We start from the raw sequence: 19,862 nt of genomic DNA, 5'->3' as shown, positions 1-19,862 counted from the left end.
GTAGATCTGTTCAATGTTGGCTATTTCTATGCTTCCCTCTCAAGTTTCATTTTTGTATCTATTACTTTCGGTTTTGTACACCAGCTTCAAACAGCTGAAAATACAATATTTTGGATTATGGAAAATGTATTTCACACCTGTTTAGATGGTACAATGATTTTCTTCAGTATAGTTGCTTGTTTTGTCACATAAACTGAAATTAGACAAACTATTACCATTTTAGCAACCAGGAAATGAAGGAGCAATTTTTGCATAATGCATCTTTAAAAATCATCCTAGAACCATGGAAAAATTGCAAATCTCCAATGTAAAGCCCAAAAGGTAGGCTACCATTGTCAGATCGTGAAATGCTCATTTACAGTTGAAGTCGGAAGGACCTTGTGAAGATGCTGGAGGAAACAGGTACAAAAGTATCTATATCCACAGTAAAAAACGAGTCCTATATCGACAAAACCTGAATGACCGCGAAGCAAGGAAGAAGCCACTGCTCCAAAACCGCCATAAAAAAGCCAGACTACGGTTTGCAACTGCACATGGGGGCAGATCATACTTTTTGGGGAAATGTCCTCTGGTCTGATGAAACAAAAATAGAACTGTTTGGCCATAATGACCATCGTTATGATTGGAGGAAAAAGGGGGAGGCTTGCAAGCCGAAGAACACCATCCCAACCGTGAAACACGGGGATGGCATCATCATGTTGTGGGGGTGCTGCAGGAGGGACTGGTGCGCTTCACAAAATAGATGGCATCATGAGAAGGAAAATTATGTGGATATATTGAAGCAACATCTCAAGACATCAGTCAGGAAGATAAAGCTTAGAGAGTAACACTGTGTACCTGTCACGCCCTAACCTTAGAGAGCCTTTTTATGTCTCATTTTGGTTTGGTCAGGGTGTGATTTGGGGTGGGTATTCTATAGTTCTTTAGTTCTATTATTTTTATTTCTATGTTTTGGCCGGGTAGGGTTCTCAATCAGGGACAGCTGTCTATCGTTGTCTCTGATTGAGAACCATTCTTAGGTAGCCCTTTTTCCCACCTGTCTTTGTGGGAAGTTAACTTGGTTTGTGGCACATAGCCCTTTAGCTTCACAGTTGTTTTGGTTTGTTTATTGTTTTTGTCGGCGTCATATAAATAAAGGAATATGTACGCTCACCACGCTGCACCTTGGTCCTCTTCTTTCAACGGCCGTGACAGTATCACACCTGCCCTAACCAGGTCTGAGTTACACTGTGTACCACACCTACCATAACCAGGTCTGAGTTACACTGTAGGCCACACCTACCATAACCAGGTCTGAGTTACACTGTAGGTCACACCTACCATAACCAGGTCTGAGTAACACTGTAGGTCACACCTACCATAACCAGGTCTGAGTAACACTGTGTACCATACCTACCATAACCAGGTCTGAATAACACTGTGTACCACACCTACCATAACCAGGTCTGAGTAACACTGTGTACCACACCTGCCTTAAACAGGAAAACAGGATCTACTTGTTTCAGGCTCTCATCCATTGAAAAGCAACGTTACATTTTCATGTGTGAACATGGCACACTCCCGGCATCTAACGGAATCCCTTACATTAATATTTAAAGTGCTGGCAGCCTACTGGTCGAAAGATAATAATTTGCTGTTTTTGCTCTTGCTTGGGATCGAGGCGTAGTGACATAATATTGATCTCTATCCGGGTGAAAAGGCTCTGGGTACATTTGTTGATTGACTTGGGCTTTAATGAAAACTGGCATAGCCTGACTTGTCTCTGTGTCTGTCTGACACCTCTGCAACCCTTCTCTGTGGCCTGAGGAGACCCAGAGTTAAATACAGCTATACATTGTCTTCTCATAGCCACCCCTTCTTTACCAGTGGCGGTCGATTCCATTTAAGATGAGGGAGGACGCTCATTTTTCTTATGAGCATTTCCTTCTTTTTATTTCAGCATATTGGATGACTGCCCTTTATATTCCATTCTCCCTGTTCAATGGACCAGCGATATGTTTAGGCTACTACATGACACTTTAATTTTCCCTATACCCATCATGAGGTTTGCTACAACCTAGTCTATGAATTAATGTATACAACGTCGGTGCACACAGGTCGAGAGCAACATTTGAGGTGACAGACACATACACATAGACAGTGACACATTCAATACAGCTTTGCACACTCTTGCCTGCATCTAACTGATCTAGGTGTAATCATCAGTCCAGCAGTTGCAAACATGAGTTTCTATTGGACAAATTCAGGTATGTTTATCCCTGTTTCGTTCTGTTTGCTTCCGTTTAAGAAACGTTTTTCAACAGAATCGGCAGAATGAATACACCCCTGATCACGCGTAAACACAGTTCACTTTCATAGTAGCCACATTGTATTCCTTCTAACATCTATGCGCTCCTCCTTTCACCTTTTCCCTTTGCTTGTGGACTTCAATGCACAACACATCAGCTGTCTGCGACCAGCTGAAAAAACCTTTCCAAGCCAAACCATATCATAACCGCTAACCGCTACACATAGCCTACATTGTTGTCATCATATTAGATAAAGTAACATCATAGTCAACATAGCTAACAGAACTAACGTGTTAGTAAACCCACTCAAATCATGCAGTACAGTGTACAGTCAGTAAGCAGTTTAGCAGTTTTACAGGCATGTTCCGGTGGCAATAGATTAGTCAAACTAAAAGCTTACCTTGACTTGGAAGAGTTCCAGTGTTGGATAGTCATACTGTAGCCAACTAGCTAACATAGCATCTGTTTGAGCCAGTTGTTTGAGTAGGCTAAAGTAGATAGCTGCATTTGCTAGCTAAGTAAGTGAAACTGGAAAAAAATGATGAAATATAGTTATCTCCCTCTCTCTTGCTTCTCCTTAAATTTTGAAGAACTTTAATTTGTTCAAAACAGTTAAACTATTGTCTTTCTCTCTCTTTGAGTCAACTACTTACCACATTGTATGCACTGCAGTGCTAGCTAGCTGTAGATTTCAGTACTAGAGTCATTCTCTGGCCCTCTGATTGTGTAGACAACACGTCAGTTCATGCTGCAAGAGCTCTGACAGGTTGGAGTACATCCTCCAGAAGTTGTCATAATTACTGTTTAAGTCTTTGGAAGGGGATGAGAACCATGAACCTCCTAGGTTTTGTATTGAAGCCAATGTACCAAGAGGAGGACAGAAGCTAGCTGTCCTCCGTCTACACCATGGTGCTACCCTACAGAGTGCTGTTGAGGCTACTGTAGACCTTCATTGGAAAACAGTGTGTTTTAATCAATTATTTGGTTACATTAATATATTTAGTATAGTTTTATCTAAAAAAGGATATTTAAAAAAAAAAAGTTTCACTATTAAAAAAAATGATATTCACTGAGGAGGATGGTCCTCCCATTCCTCCTCTGAGGAGCCCCCACTGTTCAATACATACACTACATGACCAAAAGACACCTGGTCGTCGAACATCTTGTTCCAAAATCATGGGCATTAATGTTGGTCCCACCTTTGCTTCTATAACAGCCTCCACTCTTCTGGGAAGGCTTTCCACTAGATGTTGGAATGTTGCTGCGGGGACTGAATGTTCAGCCACAAGAACATTAGGGAGGTCGGGCACTGATGTTGGGCGATTAGGCCTGGCTCACAGTCGGTGTCCCAATTAATCCGAAAGGTGTTCGATGGGGTTGAGGTCAGGGCTCTGTGCAGGCCAGTCAAGTTCTACCACAACGATCTCGACATGTTGTGACCTCTATTACTTAATGCATCATAGATTCAGTGTAAACTCTCTTGTGTAAATTATCCTACAATATAATTTCATGAGTAAAAAATTATATTAATATTGCCGACTATCAATGACACCTATGTGCTCACTTAAACTACTGTCTGTTATTTAATATCTAATCAAATGTATTTATAAAGCCCTTTCTACATCAGCAGATGTCATTAATGTGCTTATACAGAAACATTGCCTAAAAACCCAAATAGCAAGCAGATGAATACCAATATACCTTTGTATTATTGATTTCTATATTAGGGAAACACATCTGTACAGATGCTGTCACCAACTTAACAGCTCTCTGCCCAGCCCTCTCAGGTGTCTGTCTGTCTGTCTGTCTGCGCCTCTCAGTGATTTGGTTTCATTAATCTACTACAATTAACTTACCTAAAGCCCCACACCAAAACCCTTAACAGGCTGAGGAAATAATGACCTTGATGGCCAAGAGAACACGGACTACATGGATTACTACGTCGTCGTTTTCATTCCAATACATGACTTGAAACAGTTGAACAATTACACACGGAGCCCTCCAGGTGGTTGAATAAGCAGAATTCTCTAATGTCCTGTGGGAGGGAGAGATCTGCATGAAGAGAAGCATGCAGGAGCCTGAGACCATTGAGATGAGGATGGGAATAGTCATCTGGGTTGACTTTCATGTTGAAGTGAGTGGAGGGCTCTGCTCCCTCATTTTAGAGAAAGTACAAAGATGAATGTAGGCATTTATAGGAACATCCATCTGTTTGTCTGTCAGTCATAGGATGGGCTATGTTTATGGTATATTGGCAGGGGTTATCTATTTCCCCCAGGCAGACATTTTTTCAATTAGTAGTTTTATCACCTTTAAAGCCATGTTTGACATTGACTGCCTTAGCTGCCTGTTTGACATTACCTCCCCAAGCACATTTGTTATCGCTAGCTACTTAATTTGGTAATTTACAATTAAAGTCATGCTCATCCTCGGAGTAGTTACAGACATCTGGCATCAGGCCTCCTGTCCTACTGGTACACACTACACAGTAACGCAATGTTCTCTCCCATTACTCGTAGTCTTGCTAGTATTCAATACATACTGCTCAGGTGACTGGGTGTGCGTCCCAAATGGCACCCTATGCGCCCTGGTCAAAAGTGGTCAAAGTAGTGTACTATTAAGGGAATAGGGTGCCATTTGGGACACAATCCTAATAGTATTACAGCAGCAGACATGGCTTGTTTACTTCCAGCAAATGCCATCATAGAGAGAGAGTGATTCAGATTTTCTGATTAGAAACTATGTTAGAATTAAAGTCATACACATCCTCAGAGTAGTTACAGACTTCTGGCATGAGAAGTCTCTAATTTTCCATTGTGTTGTCTGTTAAGATACCTCACATCATCCTGCACTCTGTGAAAATGGCTGTAGAGAGAAAGGCGTGTATGTCTGAGGAGGAGTGCTTTGTCATGGCATCCAGGGTGTACATGTGGGAAGGGGGCTTGGTCCCTGGTAGATGATGCCCTGTTTCTGAGTTATGTGACCTTTCTGCTGTCATGAGTGTGACGCGTTTGGCTTTGTTTTGTTCCGCACTGAGAGAGAGGGAGAGGGAGAGAAAGGGAGAGGGAGAGAGAGAGAGAGAAAGAAACCAGGTGCTGTTGGTAAGGAGCCCCTTATTTCTCCCCTCTGCTCCCCCTTCTCTTCACGTCAATCCCCTCTCTGCACATGCCTCAGAGAGAGGAGAGGACACGTCACAGAGCCCATCATGATGCTCTTACTCCCCCTCTCCTCCAGGGCCCCCTAAACCGAAACGCATCATAATGCCATGTTGTAGGTGACTGAAACCATCCACTGTTTTGTCTGCGTGTGTGCATGAGTAACCCCACTGACCCCATTAACCCCACTGAGCCTGTGAGAGGGGAGGTGACTGGGTTTTACTGGCTAGGCTATAACCTTTCAGCTGGTGGTCTACTATACATAGTGACTAAGCAGCAGTGAGTGAAGGAGTCAGTCAGTTGAATGGACTGAGGAAAGGCTTTTACAGTCAAGGTGCAGACGGTCCACATACAGACCACGAGTCCATTCATACAGTGCATGCAGGTGACAGCTAACTGCAATCCTAAAGGCCCCTGCAGTGAATGTATTGCCAGTGGTTGGTGGATGGTGACCGTATGGGTCTTTGATGGTAGTAGTTCCTTTGTTTACTGTACAGTATAGACACATTGTATGAGTACATTGAACTCAAATAAGCTGTGTGTGTGTGTGTGTGTGTGTGTGTGTGTGTGTGTGTGTGTGTGTGTGTGTGTGTGTGTGTGTGTGTGTGTGTGTGTGTGCGTACTTTGTGTATGTACGCTTGTATGCATGTCTTTGTTTATATACTGTATAATATTACAACCATGATGTGTAAAGAGCTGAAAACTGACTCCTCTCCAGCCACATTAGTGTTAATCAGTGTTGGTGCTTCAGGAGAATAGAGCTGTGGCTAGGCCGAGAGTCAGCTCTGTTGATGGGTTTGTCGGAAATGTATCACCACACTACTGCGCTTTTGATCTGTACAGGAGTGTTAGTCACAAAGCAGTTTAGCTGCATCAGTTAGTGAAAAGAGCTGCGGTAGAAACAAAATGAACTTTGAATTTTTTTTTTTTTTTTTAAACGCTTTGCATCCCTCAGCAATTCTAATCAGAACGCGACCATAACCAGCTATTTTGTGGTGCGTGTGTGTGTATCGTCCCTGTATTTTCCCTTCCCCGCTGCAAAACAGACTTCTGAAATGGAAGCAAGGCAAACGCACATTCCAGGGTTAGAAATAGCATGTTTGGATTGTTATGAACCTTGCAACCACATCTGGAGACATTATTCTTGGAAGACAGGTCATTATCCTGCCAAGCCAACTGAGAAATGTATGGTGGAAATAAAAAAACTCAACAATAATTGGGACCGACCACTCAGACAACCACTGTAAATGTCTGGACAGTGGTTACAAACCGCCCCCCGCATGGCCTCACCAGCCCTATCATACCACAGCAAAACATATGAGGGCCTGCAATGATGGCTGGTATAGTAACAGCAGTGAGATCAAATTAGGTTTGTTTTTAAACCTGGAGAGGTAAGGGCCAGAACTCTCTCCCTCATGTAGTTGATGACTACATAGTTTGCACTGTAGTTATTGAGGTGCGTTTTCCGGCCAGTCCACTTCCATTTACAAGACAGGAGTTTCCATTTTCAACAGAGACATTTCCGTTTGCAGGGGGGGAGCCTCCATTCTCACCAGTAGTGTTGTCGTCCACTGAGGCGAGGCGGTGTGTTAGAGCTTTTTTACTGATGTTATATTCGGCTTTCTGAGTGAGAGCCAGGACTGCTCCAAATGTGGCACAGTGTCTGACAGTCAAGGAAAGCATGGCCTGGCCGGTCACTCCTTTTCATGTGACTGATCACCACATGTACACAAAGTTATCTGTGTTCTACGTGTGGAACCAGGAATGAAGTAGGGGTTGACAAGTAAGCAAACCCAGGCATAAAACAGAGTCAGTTATAGAGTGCCTCCGTATGATTTATCTGCAGAAGGATAACTGAAACATAGTTGAATTCCTATCTATCGCCAGTGGTTGAGCAGAGGGGAAAATTGGCCTGACACTGACTTTGTGGAAATGTGCTGCCGGTTCCCAGAACAGAGCTTCTTATGTGTGTTTTGAAGGAACTATGGAGTCATGCAGCTCTGATTTACTAAGAACAGCAAGCCTTGCGGATGTGAAAACTCATTATGTGATGGAAACAAGTCCGGCAGGCTCTATCTGTGTTTATTACTTGGTTTCTATAGCAATATGATCATTAACAATATTCTTCAGTGGTTTCACCTTTAAAGGGATACTTCAGGATTTTGGCAATGAAGCCCCTTATCTACTTCCCCAAAGTCAGATCAACTCGTGGAAACTTTTTATGTCTCTGCCTGCAGTTCGAAAGAAGTTGCTAACTAGCATTAGCGTGATTTCTGACTTTATTGTAACACACATGCTAGTAGATAACATAGAATGCCAGTCATTGCGCTAACACTAGTTAGCATTAGCTCGCAAAACTACCTCTAACTTCTGTCCTACAGGATGCAGACACATAGAAATGGTATCCATGAGTTCATCTGACTCAGGGGAAGTAGATAAAGGGCTTCATTGCCAAAATCCCGAAGTATACCTTTAAGAGTCACTTACTCAATAAAGGCAGAACATTGGTACAAACATGTGTTGTTGTCGTAGTGTTGTAAAGCAGTGTTTCCCAACCCTGGTCTTCCAGTGCCCCCAACAGTACAAGGGTTTATTGTAGCCCTTGACAAACACACATCATGCAATGCATTGAGGGCTTGATGATTAGTTAACACGTTGAATCAGGTGTGCTTGTCTAGGGTTAAAAATGTGTTTTGTTGGGGGTACTGGAGGACCAGGGTTGGGAAACGCTGTTGTGAAGGATCCTTTTTTTGCAGAGAGAACCAGTCCTTTTAATTCTCGCTGCACTGTGTGTATGTGGAGCACTGATAAGATGAAATGCTTTTAAATATACATTATGCTTTTCTTCCTTTAGTACAGCCTAAATGACTGTGGGTGGAAGCGCTTGACTGCAAGGACCAAAGCCAAATATCATGTTTCTGAGGGATTAAAGCAACATACACAACTGTGTAGACACTGTTTTCCTTTACACAGTTTGTACCAGTGCTGGCGAGGAGGCTCGAGACGAGTTTGTATGACTGGTGTTCATTCTTCTCCTGTTTGAGAGTCTTATTATTCTGTGCTGAGTGACACTCATATAGTCCCTCCCGACCTTCTTGAATTAGGAGCCTAAGGACTTTCTTCCCTGTCTGTCTCTGTGAAAGGATGACACCTTTTAGACAGGGAGTGTGTGTTCTGTTGTGCTACTGTATCAGTGTCCGTGTGCATAGGGTATGCAAACTGTTTTTTGTTTGCATTATGATGTGTGTGGGGTGGAGGGGAGGCTGTGTGGACTGTGTACAGGAACATGAGTCTATGTGGAGGTGTGTGTATGTGGGAGGATGTGTGTTATTGCTTGTGTGTTTGCATGCAAGGGTGTGTATGAGTGGGAATGTGTTAGGTACTTGCGGTTTGTGAGTGTGTATATTTCCTGGTTATAAGGGGTGTTTGAGAGAGTAAAGCTGAGCTGAGCTGAGGCGGTCTGATCTGGTCATGGTGTATGTATTCAATCATGGGGCTGACTGTGTTTGGGGCTGGTGAAGTAGGCTGGGCCGTGGGAGATGAGGAGAGGCCCGCTGATGTCAGCCCTGCGGTATGCACTAGCTCACCAACAGGGCCCGCCACATTAATCTGAAAGCTGACCCCCACCCCCCTTCCACCCCGTTGTGCTTCTATTTCCAGGGCGTGAGCGGAATGTCCGTGGATGAGAAGCCTGAAGCCCCCATGTACGTGTATGAGTCGACGGTTCATTGTACCAATATCCTCCTGTGCCTGAACGACCAGCGGAAGCAGGATATCCTGTGCGATGTGACTGTCCTGGTGGAGGGAAAGGAGTTCCGTGGCCACCGGGCCGTGCTGGCCGCCTGCTCAGAATACTTCTTGCAGGCTCTGGTGGTTCAGGTCGAGAATGACTTGGTCCTCAGCCTACCTGAGGAGGTATGTATCTACTGTATAACAACGGTGCTTAACCCCTATAACACCTACTGTATAACACATAGTATTAAGAACAACATCTTAGTTTCCACACCTGGTCAAACACACAGTCAGACATTCACTCCAATCTGGTTCCTTTGACTGTTTCATCGTCAGCCTGTTTTTATCACTATTCACCTCATAACTTCTCAGTCCAATATCAACTCTCTCTTTGCCATGGATGGTGTTTAGATGAATGGTGTCAGGGAGGATATGAGACATCCTAACAGTGTTTTAATTTCATCTGTGAGGTCTTATAACTGACGAGGAGAGAGAGAGATGTGCTACTGTAGCGACGGTGCTAGTGAGACCATGTAGAACCATGATTACCAATTATCACCTCTCCCTCCACTCTCAGCTCTCATCAGCTCCTCAGCTCTCTGTAGCAGGTAGCACTTAACTCTGTAACTGACGCAATCTCCCTCACACAGCCAACACTTTTCTTCCCCTTCCCAGCACTCCTGTCATTCCAGCCTCACCCTTTCAGAACCCCCCAACCCTCACCACCCATAGATGTGTCATAGTGATAACAATTCTCCACTGACATATTGATGTCACACACTCACACATCACATACACACACTTGTCCCGCAAAACTGGGGCACAAACCACATGTGAAGGAGCTGTGTGGGGTTGGAGCTAGCATGCATTAATAATGTAATGCCTGTCCAAAGACTTCGATAGCTAGAAAAGAAGTCACTATCACTCCATCTCTGTGGAAATCTCCCCTGAAAGATCCATTTGTTCCTGTCTCATGTAAAATTAGCATTGTGTGTTGAGTGAGTTACTATGGGTTATTCCTGGGAATGGCTCTGTTACTATTCTCGGTTAAACCAGAACTAAAGTCTTGAGTAATTGGTCAGATGCTCGATTAAGTTCTGGGTCCATATGTGTATAAAGAAGAGATAGAACACAGATCGGAAACAGAATAAAGAGCTCCATCCTCCCTCTTTGCAAGTTATAGGAAAGTCTATGGGCCAAATGATCCCTCCCCTTTCGAAATTCTAAAGACGCTTAAACCTGCGAAATTGTGATTTGTACAATTTACCGGAACTAATGCTGCTCGGTATCTTACCCATCCTGTTGTATCATGACAGATCTACGGCACCATTTATGTTTATGTAGTCTGTCCATGAGAGATTCCTCTGTGACACACCAAAGCAGGATCCCTTTCATTCACTCTTTCTGCATTATACATAATGCATGAGAGGTTGTGTGTTTCAGGTGTGGAAAGTGTCATGTTTCAGAAAGAGCCCGTTTCTTTAAAATAACTGTCCTGTGTTTCCAGATTTCTATGAAATTTGACCTATAATTCATTATAGTATGAGTTAAATCGTTTTCCTTCCAACTTTTTTATTACGTATCTTAAAAAGCAGCTTTTCTGTGTTGGAATGGTGTGGGCATTCCCCAACTAGAGAATGGTGTGGGCATTCCCCAACTAGAGAATGGTGTGGGCATTCCCCAACTAGAGAATGGTGTGGACATTCCCCAACTAGAGAATGGTGTGGGCATTCCCCAACTAGAGAATGGTGTGGGCATTCCCCAACTAGAGAAATGTGTGGGCATTCCCCAACTAGAGAATGGTGTGGACATTCCCCAACTAGAGAATGGTGTGGGCATTCCCCAACTAGAGAATGGTGTGGGCATTCCCCAACTAGAGAATGGTGTGGGCATTCCCCAACTAGAGAATGGTGTGGACATTCCCCAACTAGAGAATGGTGTGGGCATTCCCCAACTAGATAATGGTGTGGACATTCCCCAACTAGAGAATGGTGTGGACATTCCCCAACTAGAGAATGGTGTGGACATTCCCCAACTAGAGAATGGTGTGGACAAACAACATTATTTGGGTATGAGTTAACAGAATATGAACTTTTAACATTCTTGTCCCTAAATAAACATTATATTGAGTAAGTAGGGAAATATATTAGATTTACTGTATAAACTGGGTTGTGAGGTGGTTATTAAATAGCTCCGTCTAAGAGACAGGTTGATGATGATGATGAGTCTGTCCTTTGGTGGGATGATATCTGTGTCCCAAATGGCACCCTATTTCCTTTATAGTGCACTACTTTTGACCAGGACCCATAGGGCTCTAGTCAAAAGCTAGGGTTGGAACCAACATTTTTTCCAATCGTTTCGTTCTGAACAGAAGCGCTATTTTTGTTGTTGTTCGGTTCCACTGTTCTGGCCAGCAAAATACAGTTCTGAACCAGTTGAAACAAAATATCGCTCCTTTCTGTTCCTTTTTTAACCTGTGAAATCAGTGTTTTTATACATTTAACTAATTAAATTACTTCACCAATCATTGTGGATAGAGCAAACGAGCTAGTTGTTTACATGCATGATGGAAAGACAAGTGTAGCTTATGGTGCAAGATGTGACTGAAATTTTGCTGGTGGGGAGAGAGCGAGAGAGGGTTGAGGAGGAGGCTTGAAGTGCTGTGCATCTTGTTATGACATGCATTATCTGAATTAGGTCCACAGAATTATACCTAGGAGGAGTGGCTTCTATGGAGGAACTTTGAATGTCCTTTCAGCTAGTTATCTATGAAATGTGCAGAACAGCAACAGAATTAGAAACACGTCATACCTTTTTGTAGGTAATAAATCCAACGTGAAACGTGATAACTAAGCCTATAGTATCCTTAACTAGCATATTAAAAAAATGTATCCATTCTTCTCTAGCTAATTACAAATCTCTCCCTAGCTTCTGAATCATGATTGTAATATCAGCCTATGGTAATATCAGTACACTAGCCTATGGGAATGTCAGTACAGTAGTCTATGGGAATGTCAGTACAGTAGTCTATGGTAATGTCAGTACAGTAGTCTATGGTAATGTCAGGACCATAGCCTATGGTAATATCAGGAAGGTAGCCGATGGGAATATCAGGACGGTAGCCTATGGGAAAGTCAGTAATGTCAGTACAGTAGCCTATGGTAATGTCAGTACAGTAGCCTATGGTAATGTCAGGACTGTAGCCTATGGGTATGTCAGGACAGTAGCCTATGGTGATATCAGGACGGTAGCCTATGGGAAGGTCAGTAATGTCAGTACAGTAGCCTATGATTATGTCAGGACAGTAGCCTATGTGAATGTCAGTACAGTAGCCTATGGGATTGTCAGTACAGTTGCCTATGGGAATGTCAAGACGGTAGCCTATGGTAATGTCAGTACAGTAGCCTATGGTTATGTCAGGACAGTAGCCTATGATTATGTCAGGACAGTAGCCTATGTGAATGTCAGTACAGTAGCCTATGGGAATGTCAGTACAGTTGCCTATGGGAATGTCAGGACAGTAGCCTATTTATTTTTATTTGACCTTTATTTAACTAGGCAAGTCAGTTAAGAACAAATTCTTATTTTCAATGACGGCCTAGGAACAGTGGGTTAACTGCATGTTCAGGGGCAAAATGACAGATTTGTACCTTGTCAGCTCGGGGATTTGAACTTGCAACCTTCCGGTTACTAGTCCAACGCTCTAACCACTAGGCTACCCTGCCGCCTCTATGGTAATGTCAGGACAGTAGCCTATCGGAATGTCAGTACAGTTGCCTATGGTAATGTCAGGACAGTAGCCTATGGTAATGTCAGAACGGTAGCCTATGGTAATGTCAAGATGGTAGCCTATGGTAATGTCAGAACGGTAGCCTATGGTAATGTCAAGATGGTAGCCTATGGTAATGTCAAGATGGTAGCCTATGGTAATGTCAGGAAAGTAGCCTATGGTAATGTAAGGACGGTAGCCTATGGGAATGTCAGTACAGTAGCCTATGGTAATGTCAGTACAGTAGCCTATGGTAATGTCAGGAAAGTAGCCTATGGGAATGTCAAGACGGTAGCCTATGGTAATGTCAGGACAGTAGCCTATGGTAATGTCAGGACAGTAGCCTATGGTAATGTAAGGACAGTAGCCTATGGTAATGTCAGTACAGTAGCCTATGGTAATGTCAGTACAGTAGCATATGCTTCAGAGGGAAAGGTAGCCTAAACATGCACACACACACTGGCAAATATTTTCAACTTGCAGGCAGACACTGGAATACATTTCTGAGTGACAGAGTGAGGGCTTTGCGAAGGCGTTTTGTCACGCTTTTTTTTGTGGAACTAGAAAAAGAATGCTCAAAAAAATAACAGTTCTGTTCCAAAATACTATGAATGACTTTTATTCCCGGTTCCATGAAAAATGTTGTTATTTTCCTGTTTTTGGGATCTGTTGCCTGAACCGGGCCCAACCCCTGGTCAAAGTAGTGCACTATATAGGTAATAGGGTGCCATTTGGGACACCACCACTATTTCTCTGTCCTGTCTAAACATAATGGAGGGAAGGTAATTTCATTGATATCTCTCATGATTTAATGTCCTCTGTCACCGGTGTCTTTATTGTACAGTAAGGTGACTCAGGTGCTGACACATTTTTGTCCTATTCAAGGATTTTTATTTATTTGTAATATTTTATACATTGTAGATAGTGAAGACATCAAAACTATGAAATAACACAAATGGAAACATGTAGTATCAAAAAAAGTGTGAAACAAATCAAAATATATTTTATATTTGTTATTCTTCAAAGTAGCCACCCTTTGCCTTAATAACAGCTTTTGCACACTCTTGGCATTCTTTCAACCATGAAATGAGGAATGCTTTTCCAACCGCCTTGAAGGAGTTCCCACATATGCTGAGCACTTGTTGGCTGCTTTTCCTTCACTCTGTGGTCCAACTCATCCCAAACCATCTCAATTTGGTTGAGGTCGGGTGATTGTGGAGGCCAGGACATCTGATGCAGCACTCCATTACTCTCCTTCTTGGTCAAATAGCCCTTACACAGCCTGGAGGTGTGTTGGGTCATTGTCCTGTTGAAAAACAAATGATAGTCCCACTAAGCGCAAACCAGATGGGATAGCGTATCGCTGCAGAATGCTTTGGTAGCCATTCTGGTTAAGTGTGCCTTGAATTCTAAATAAATCCCAGACAGTGTCACCAGCAAAGCACCCCCACACCATCACACCTCCTCATCCGTGCTTCATGGTGAGAACCACACATGCAGAGATCATCCTTTCACCTACTCTGTGTCTCACAAAGACACAGCGGTTGGAACCAAAAATCTCAGATTTCCACCTTTCTGATGTCCATTGCTCGTGTTTCTTGGCCCAAGCAAGTCTCTTCTTCTCATTGGTTTCTTTTAGTAGTTGTTTCTTTGCAGCAAATTGACCATGAAGGCCTGATTCACGCAGTCTCCTCCAAACAGTTGATGTTGAGATGTGTCTGTTACTTGAAGTCTGTGAAGCATTTATTTGGGCTGAAATCTGAGGCTGGTAACTCTAATGAACTTATCCTCTGCAGCAGAGGTAACTCTGGGTCTTCCTTTCCTGTGGCAGTCCTCATGAGAGCCAGTTTCATCATAGCTGTTGATGGTTTTTGCGACTGCGCTTGAAGAAACTTTAAAAGTTCTTGAAACGTTCCGGATTGACTGACCGTCATGTCTTAAAGTAATGATGGACTGTCGTTTCTCTTTGCTTATTTGAGCTGTACTTGCCATAATATGCACTTGGTATATACCAAATAGGGCTATCTTCTGTATACCACCCCTACCTTGTCACATCACAACTGATTGGCACAAATGCATTACATCAAATGCATTAACAAGCAAAGGAATATCCACAAATTAACTTTTAACAAGGCAAACCTGTTAATTGAAATGCATTCCAGCTGACTATCTCATGAAGCTGGTTGAGAGAATGCCAAGCGTGTGCAATGCTGTCATCAAGGCTACTTTGAAGAATCTAAAATGTAAAATATATTTTGATTTGTTTATCACTTTTTTGGTTACTACACGATTCCATGTGTTATTTCATAGTTTTGATATCTTCACTATTATTCTACAATGTATAACATAGTAAAAATAAAGAAAAGCCCTTGAATGAGTTGGTGTGTCCAAACCTCTGAAATTTTTGGTACTGTATGTGCAACAAATGGCAACTAATCAAGGGGGCCTCGAAGATTACCAAGGAAAGACAGGGAGAGAGGGAAATAAAGACACTGCAGATGAAATGTGAAACAAAGACAATCACGGAGGCTATGATGCTCTCCTCTATTCCCTGGGTTAGGGTTAGGTTTAGAATAAGGGTTTGGGTAAGGGTTAAGTTTAGGTTTAGGATAAGGGTTTGGGTAAGGGTTAGGTTTAGGTTTAGAATAAGGGTTTGGGTAAGGGTTAGGTTTAGAATAAGGGTTTGGGTAAGGGTTAGGTTTAGAATAAGGGTTTGGGTAAGGGTTAAGTTTAGGTTTAGGATAAGGGTTTGGGTAAGGGTTAGGTTTAGAATAAGGGTTTGGGTAAGGGTTAAGTTTAGGTTTAGGATAAGGGTTTGGGTAAGGGTTAGGTTTAGAATAAGGGTTTGGGTAAGGGTTAAGTTTAGGTTTAGGATAAGGGTTTGGGTAAGGGTTAGGTTTAGAATAAGGGTTTGGGTAAGGGTTAAGTTTAGGTTTAGAATAAGGGTTTGGGTAAGGGTTAGGTTTAGGTTTAGGATAAGGGTTTGGGTAAGGGTTAGGTTTAGAATAAGGGTTTGGGTAAGGGTTAAGTTTAGGTTTAGAATAAGGGTTTGGGTAAGGGTTAGGTTTAGGATAAGGGTTTGGGTAAGGGTTAGGTTTAGGATAAGGGTTTGGGTTAGGGTTAGGTTTAGAATAAGGGTTTGGGTAAGGGTTAAGTTTAGGTTTAGGATAAGGGTTTGGGTAAGGGTTAGGTTTAGGATAAGGGTTTGGGTAAGGGTTAAGTTTAGGTTTAGGATAAGGGTTTGGGTTAGGGTTAGGTTTAGGATAAGGGTTTGGGTAAGGGTTAAGTTTAGGTTTAGGATAAAGGTTAGGGTTGGAGCTATGGTTAGGGTTATTAAATAGTTAGTTGAATTGTTAGTGATAGTCTGTAGAAAGTCTGTAGAGCATCTACAGATGGACTATCCAAATAAAGTGTTACCCAATTAAGTACCTTACTGTGATTGTTTTGAAATAAAATGGTAAAAACAAAATCAAAAATAGCTTCTTTGCAAAGAGCAATTTCTCTAGTAAGAATTTTGCTAGGACTGTCTAGGACTGGTCTGGGTGGGGAGTGGAAATCTGAAAACAAGCTGTTATTGGCAGAGTGGTTTGAAACTATGAAAATCATATTTTTGACTGCCATGGGCCTTAAACCAAGAAGAGGGAGGAAACAAACACTTAATCCCAGATCCAGACCATAGGAGGGAGGAGGAAGGGAGGGAGGAGGCCCCTTGCTTGACCGGTAGCCATATTTGACCTCTGGTTAACTCAGGATGCGTCGGGAATGGCAACCTATCCACTATATAGTCCACTGCTTTTGACCAGGGCTCTAGGGAATAGGGTGCCATTAAGGATGCACAGAGAGAGAGTGGCTGCCTCATGAGTGGAGGCTGATAAAACAGGGAAATGTAATCCCCCTCCCCCCACCTCCATCTCCACAGACACTTGATCAGGTCGGGACAAGCAGAAGCCAGGCTAACTAATCTGAAGGACTCAGGGCAAGGTGGAAGCAGAACAGCAACAGCAGGGCTTGACACAAACAGAGAGCCCAACCAGGAGACTATCACACATTTACAGCTCATTAGACAGATGGCGGGAGGCAGGCGCATATCTTCAACTGTCTTCCCCCCACCGAAGTTGGGGGGAGGGTGCGAGAAGAAGGGAGAAGAGAGGAGAGAGAGAAAGAAGATAGAAGAGCAAGTGAGCTAGCGATACCACCTAGTGTGACTGCTGTCGCTAATGCACGGGGGTCTTCTCTCCGTCAACACAAGGGCACAGTGCTCAGCGCTAATCTGACAGTAAGGATACAGGCTCTTTGTCTGCCGTTTGAGCAGGCTACTCTGAGAACCAGTGCATGTACATCAAATCAAATCAAATGTATTTATATAGCCCTTCGTACATCAGCTGATGTCTCAAAGTGCTGTACAGAAACCCAGCCTAAAACCCCAAACAGCCATCAATGCAGGTGTAGAAGCATGGTGGCTAAGAAAAACTCCCTAGAAAGGCCAAAACCTAGGAAGAAACCTAGAGAGGAACCAGGCTAGTGGGGAGGCCAGTCCTCTTCTGGCTGTGCCGGGTGGAGATTATAACAGAACATGGCCAAGATGTTCAAATGTTCATAAATGACCAGCATGGTCCAATAATAATTAAGGCAGAACAGTTTAAACTGGAGCAGCAGCACGGCCAGGTGGACTGGGGACAGCAAGGAGTCATCATGTCAGGTAGTCCTGAGGCATGGTCCTAGGGCTCAGGTCCTCCGAGAGAGAGAAAGAAAGAGAGAAAGAGAGAATTAGAGAGAGCACACTTAAATTCACACAGGACACCGAATAGGACAGAAGAAGTACTCCAGATATAACAAACTGACCCTAGCCCCCCGACACATAAACTACTGCAGCATAAATACTGGAGGCTGAGACAGGAGGATGTACATGTATCTCTCTCTGAGTCAACCAGCCAGACAGCCAGGGAGACCCAGTGAGAGCCTACAGAATGTTGTCTGTGTGTTTATAGTAGCTGGATTTAACCCTCGAGACCCAAACAATTAACCACTGGCTGCCCTGTATTTTCAATGTCTCATCTCAGGTGCAGGGTGTATCAACAAGTGGATGGCAGTAATGTTCTGCCAGTTTGTATAGAAACACAGCAGGATACCATACAGCACCCTGAAGAATAAAGACAGGGACAGCATGTAAAGTCAGAGCTGAGCATCCTCGTAGTAAAGTGGCAGGGTCATGTCCTCCCCAGTGTCTCGTCATGTACAGTAAACTACTGAAATACCAGAGGATTAGGAAGTACAGTATCTGGTTTACTCCATCAGGGGAGGTTTACTCCCCACCATCAGGGGAGGTTACTCCACACCATCAGGGGAGGTTTACTCCACACCATCAGGGGAGGTTTACTCCACACCGTCAGGGGAGGTTTATTCCACACACCGTCAGGGGAGGTTTACTCCACACCGTCAAGGGAGGTTTACTCCACACACCGTCAGGGAGGTTTACTCCACACCGTCAGGGAGGTTTACTCCACACCGTCAGGGAGGTTTACCGTCACACCGTCAGGGAGGTTTACTCCACACCATCAGGGAGATTTACTCCACACCGTCAGGGGAGGTTTACTCCACACGATCAGGGGGGGAGGTTTACTCCACACCGTCAGGGGAGATTTACTCCACACCGTCAGGGGAGATTTACTCCACACCGTCAGGGGAGGTTTACTCCACACCGTCAGGGGAGGTTTATTCGCAGAAAACGTCTCATGTGTCCCAGTGTTTACTGGTGTCTTACTGTGGAAAAAAACATTTTGTTCCTTTGCCATTCATACACATTAGCTGTCAAATTTACTGTAAGTTACTTCTATTTCACTCGTTTATTTATTGTCATAATTGCGTTTAATGGCTTTAAGTTGAACGCTTGGCTGTAATGCAGCGACTCATTGTCCCTGTGCTTCCTCCTCCACCTTTCTTTTCTCTCCTACGAGGATAAATGACGATGGCAGCCAACCCTCCATGCAGTACCTCCATCCATTAGCGCTGTGCTGTGACTCATCAGCATCGAGGCTCCTCGTCATGCGCCTTTCAATCCAGAGGTTAATGTCAGGTTACTCAGCAGATCTGATATTAAAATGTCTAGCTTGTAGTCTCTCCAGAGGAGATGGACTATCTCTCTTCTGGCTTGGTAGCGTGCCGTCCGGGGAAGCACTCCATTGTCATGCTATGCAATGTCCTCATTAGGATACATGACATTCAGGAATTCACTGAAGTACATTTGCATGAATTAGCCGTCTCTACTACAGAGTGGAGCGGACAGAGGGAGGCCTCAAAGAGAGAGCTCAGTGAGGGAGAGAGAGACTGGAGGAAGACAGAGGGGGATGTCAGAGAGAGCGAGAGAGAGATAGCAATAGAGGGAGAAAGAAGGGGGGTAATAGTATTCCACACTGTCTGTTTATGAAAGGATATTGGGCAGACTTCCTTAAAACAGGATTCTGTGATGCACTCTTGCTATAATGTCCTGCTCTGTAATTGTACCACCTCGTCACCAGTCCATAGAAACATAGCAGGCATCACAGGCCTGACACACCCGGTCCACAATTGTCCCTTTGTGTTAACTCCTACAATAAGTGTTGCTAATGTTTTGAAACGCTTCATACAGTATGTCAACGACTATCCAGTAACGACCAGGAAATGTGCTTTATATCCACCACCTTTGCTTTTTGTTCTCCCTTTCAAGTGTGGCTTTTTAGGTTGCAAGTGCAACCATCTTTCCCTCTTGCCTTTTTTTCCTCACACCTTCTCTCTCTCTGTCTCTGTCTTTCTCTCTCTTTCTCTCTCTCTCTCTCTCACTCTCTCTTTCTTTTGCTGTCTTTCTCCGGATCCCTCACGTTTGCCTTCATTATGTGACTGTGCTGGTTGTAACAGTGGTGTAATCACATATGGTCGAGGGCA

At 43.6% G+C, this 19,862-nt stretch overlaps 1 protein-coding gene across 2 annotated transcripts in view; it reads left to right on the top strand.

Moving 5' to 3' along the window:
• LOC112250046 (transcription regulator protein BACH2) overlaps window positions 1-19,862 on the top strand; it is a 100,966-nt gene that overhangs the window by 54,886 nt on the left and 26,218 nt on the right. For both annotated transcript variants that reach the window (XM_024419877.2, XM_024419878.2), the window contains exon 2: window positions 9,104-9,358. In XM_024419877.2, the coding sequence (XP_024275645.1) occupies window positions 9,116-9,358 (243 nt within the window). In that variant the 5' untranslated portion in view covers window positions 9,104-9,115. The remainder of the gene's footprint in view (window positions 1-9,103; window positions 9,359-19,862) is intronic.

This window comes from Oncorhynchus tshawytscha, linkage group LG05 (assembly GCF_018296145.1).
Source record: "Oncorhynchus tshawytscha isolate Ot180627B linkage group LG05, Otsh_v2.0, whole genome shotgun sequence".
NCBI classification, from domain to species: domain Eukaryota; kingdom Metazoa; phylum Chordata; class Actinopteri; order Salmoniformes; family Salmonidae; genus Oncorhynchus; species Oncorhynchus tshawytscha.
The sequence above is the reverse complement of the archived record's forward strand: the minus strand, read 5'-3'. Positions and strand labels throughout refer to the sequence as shown.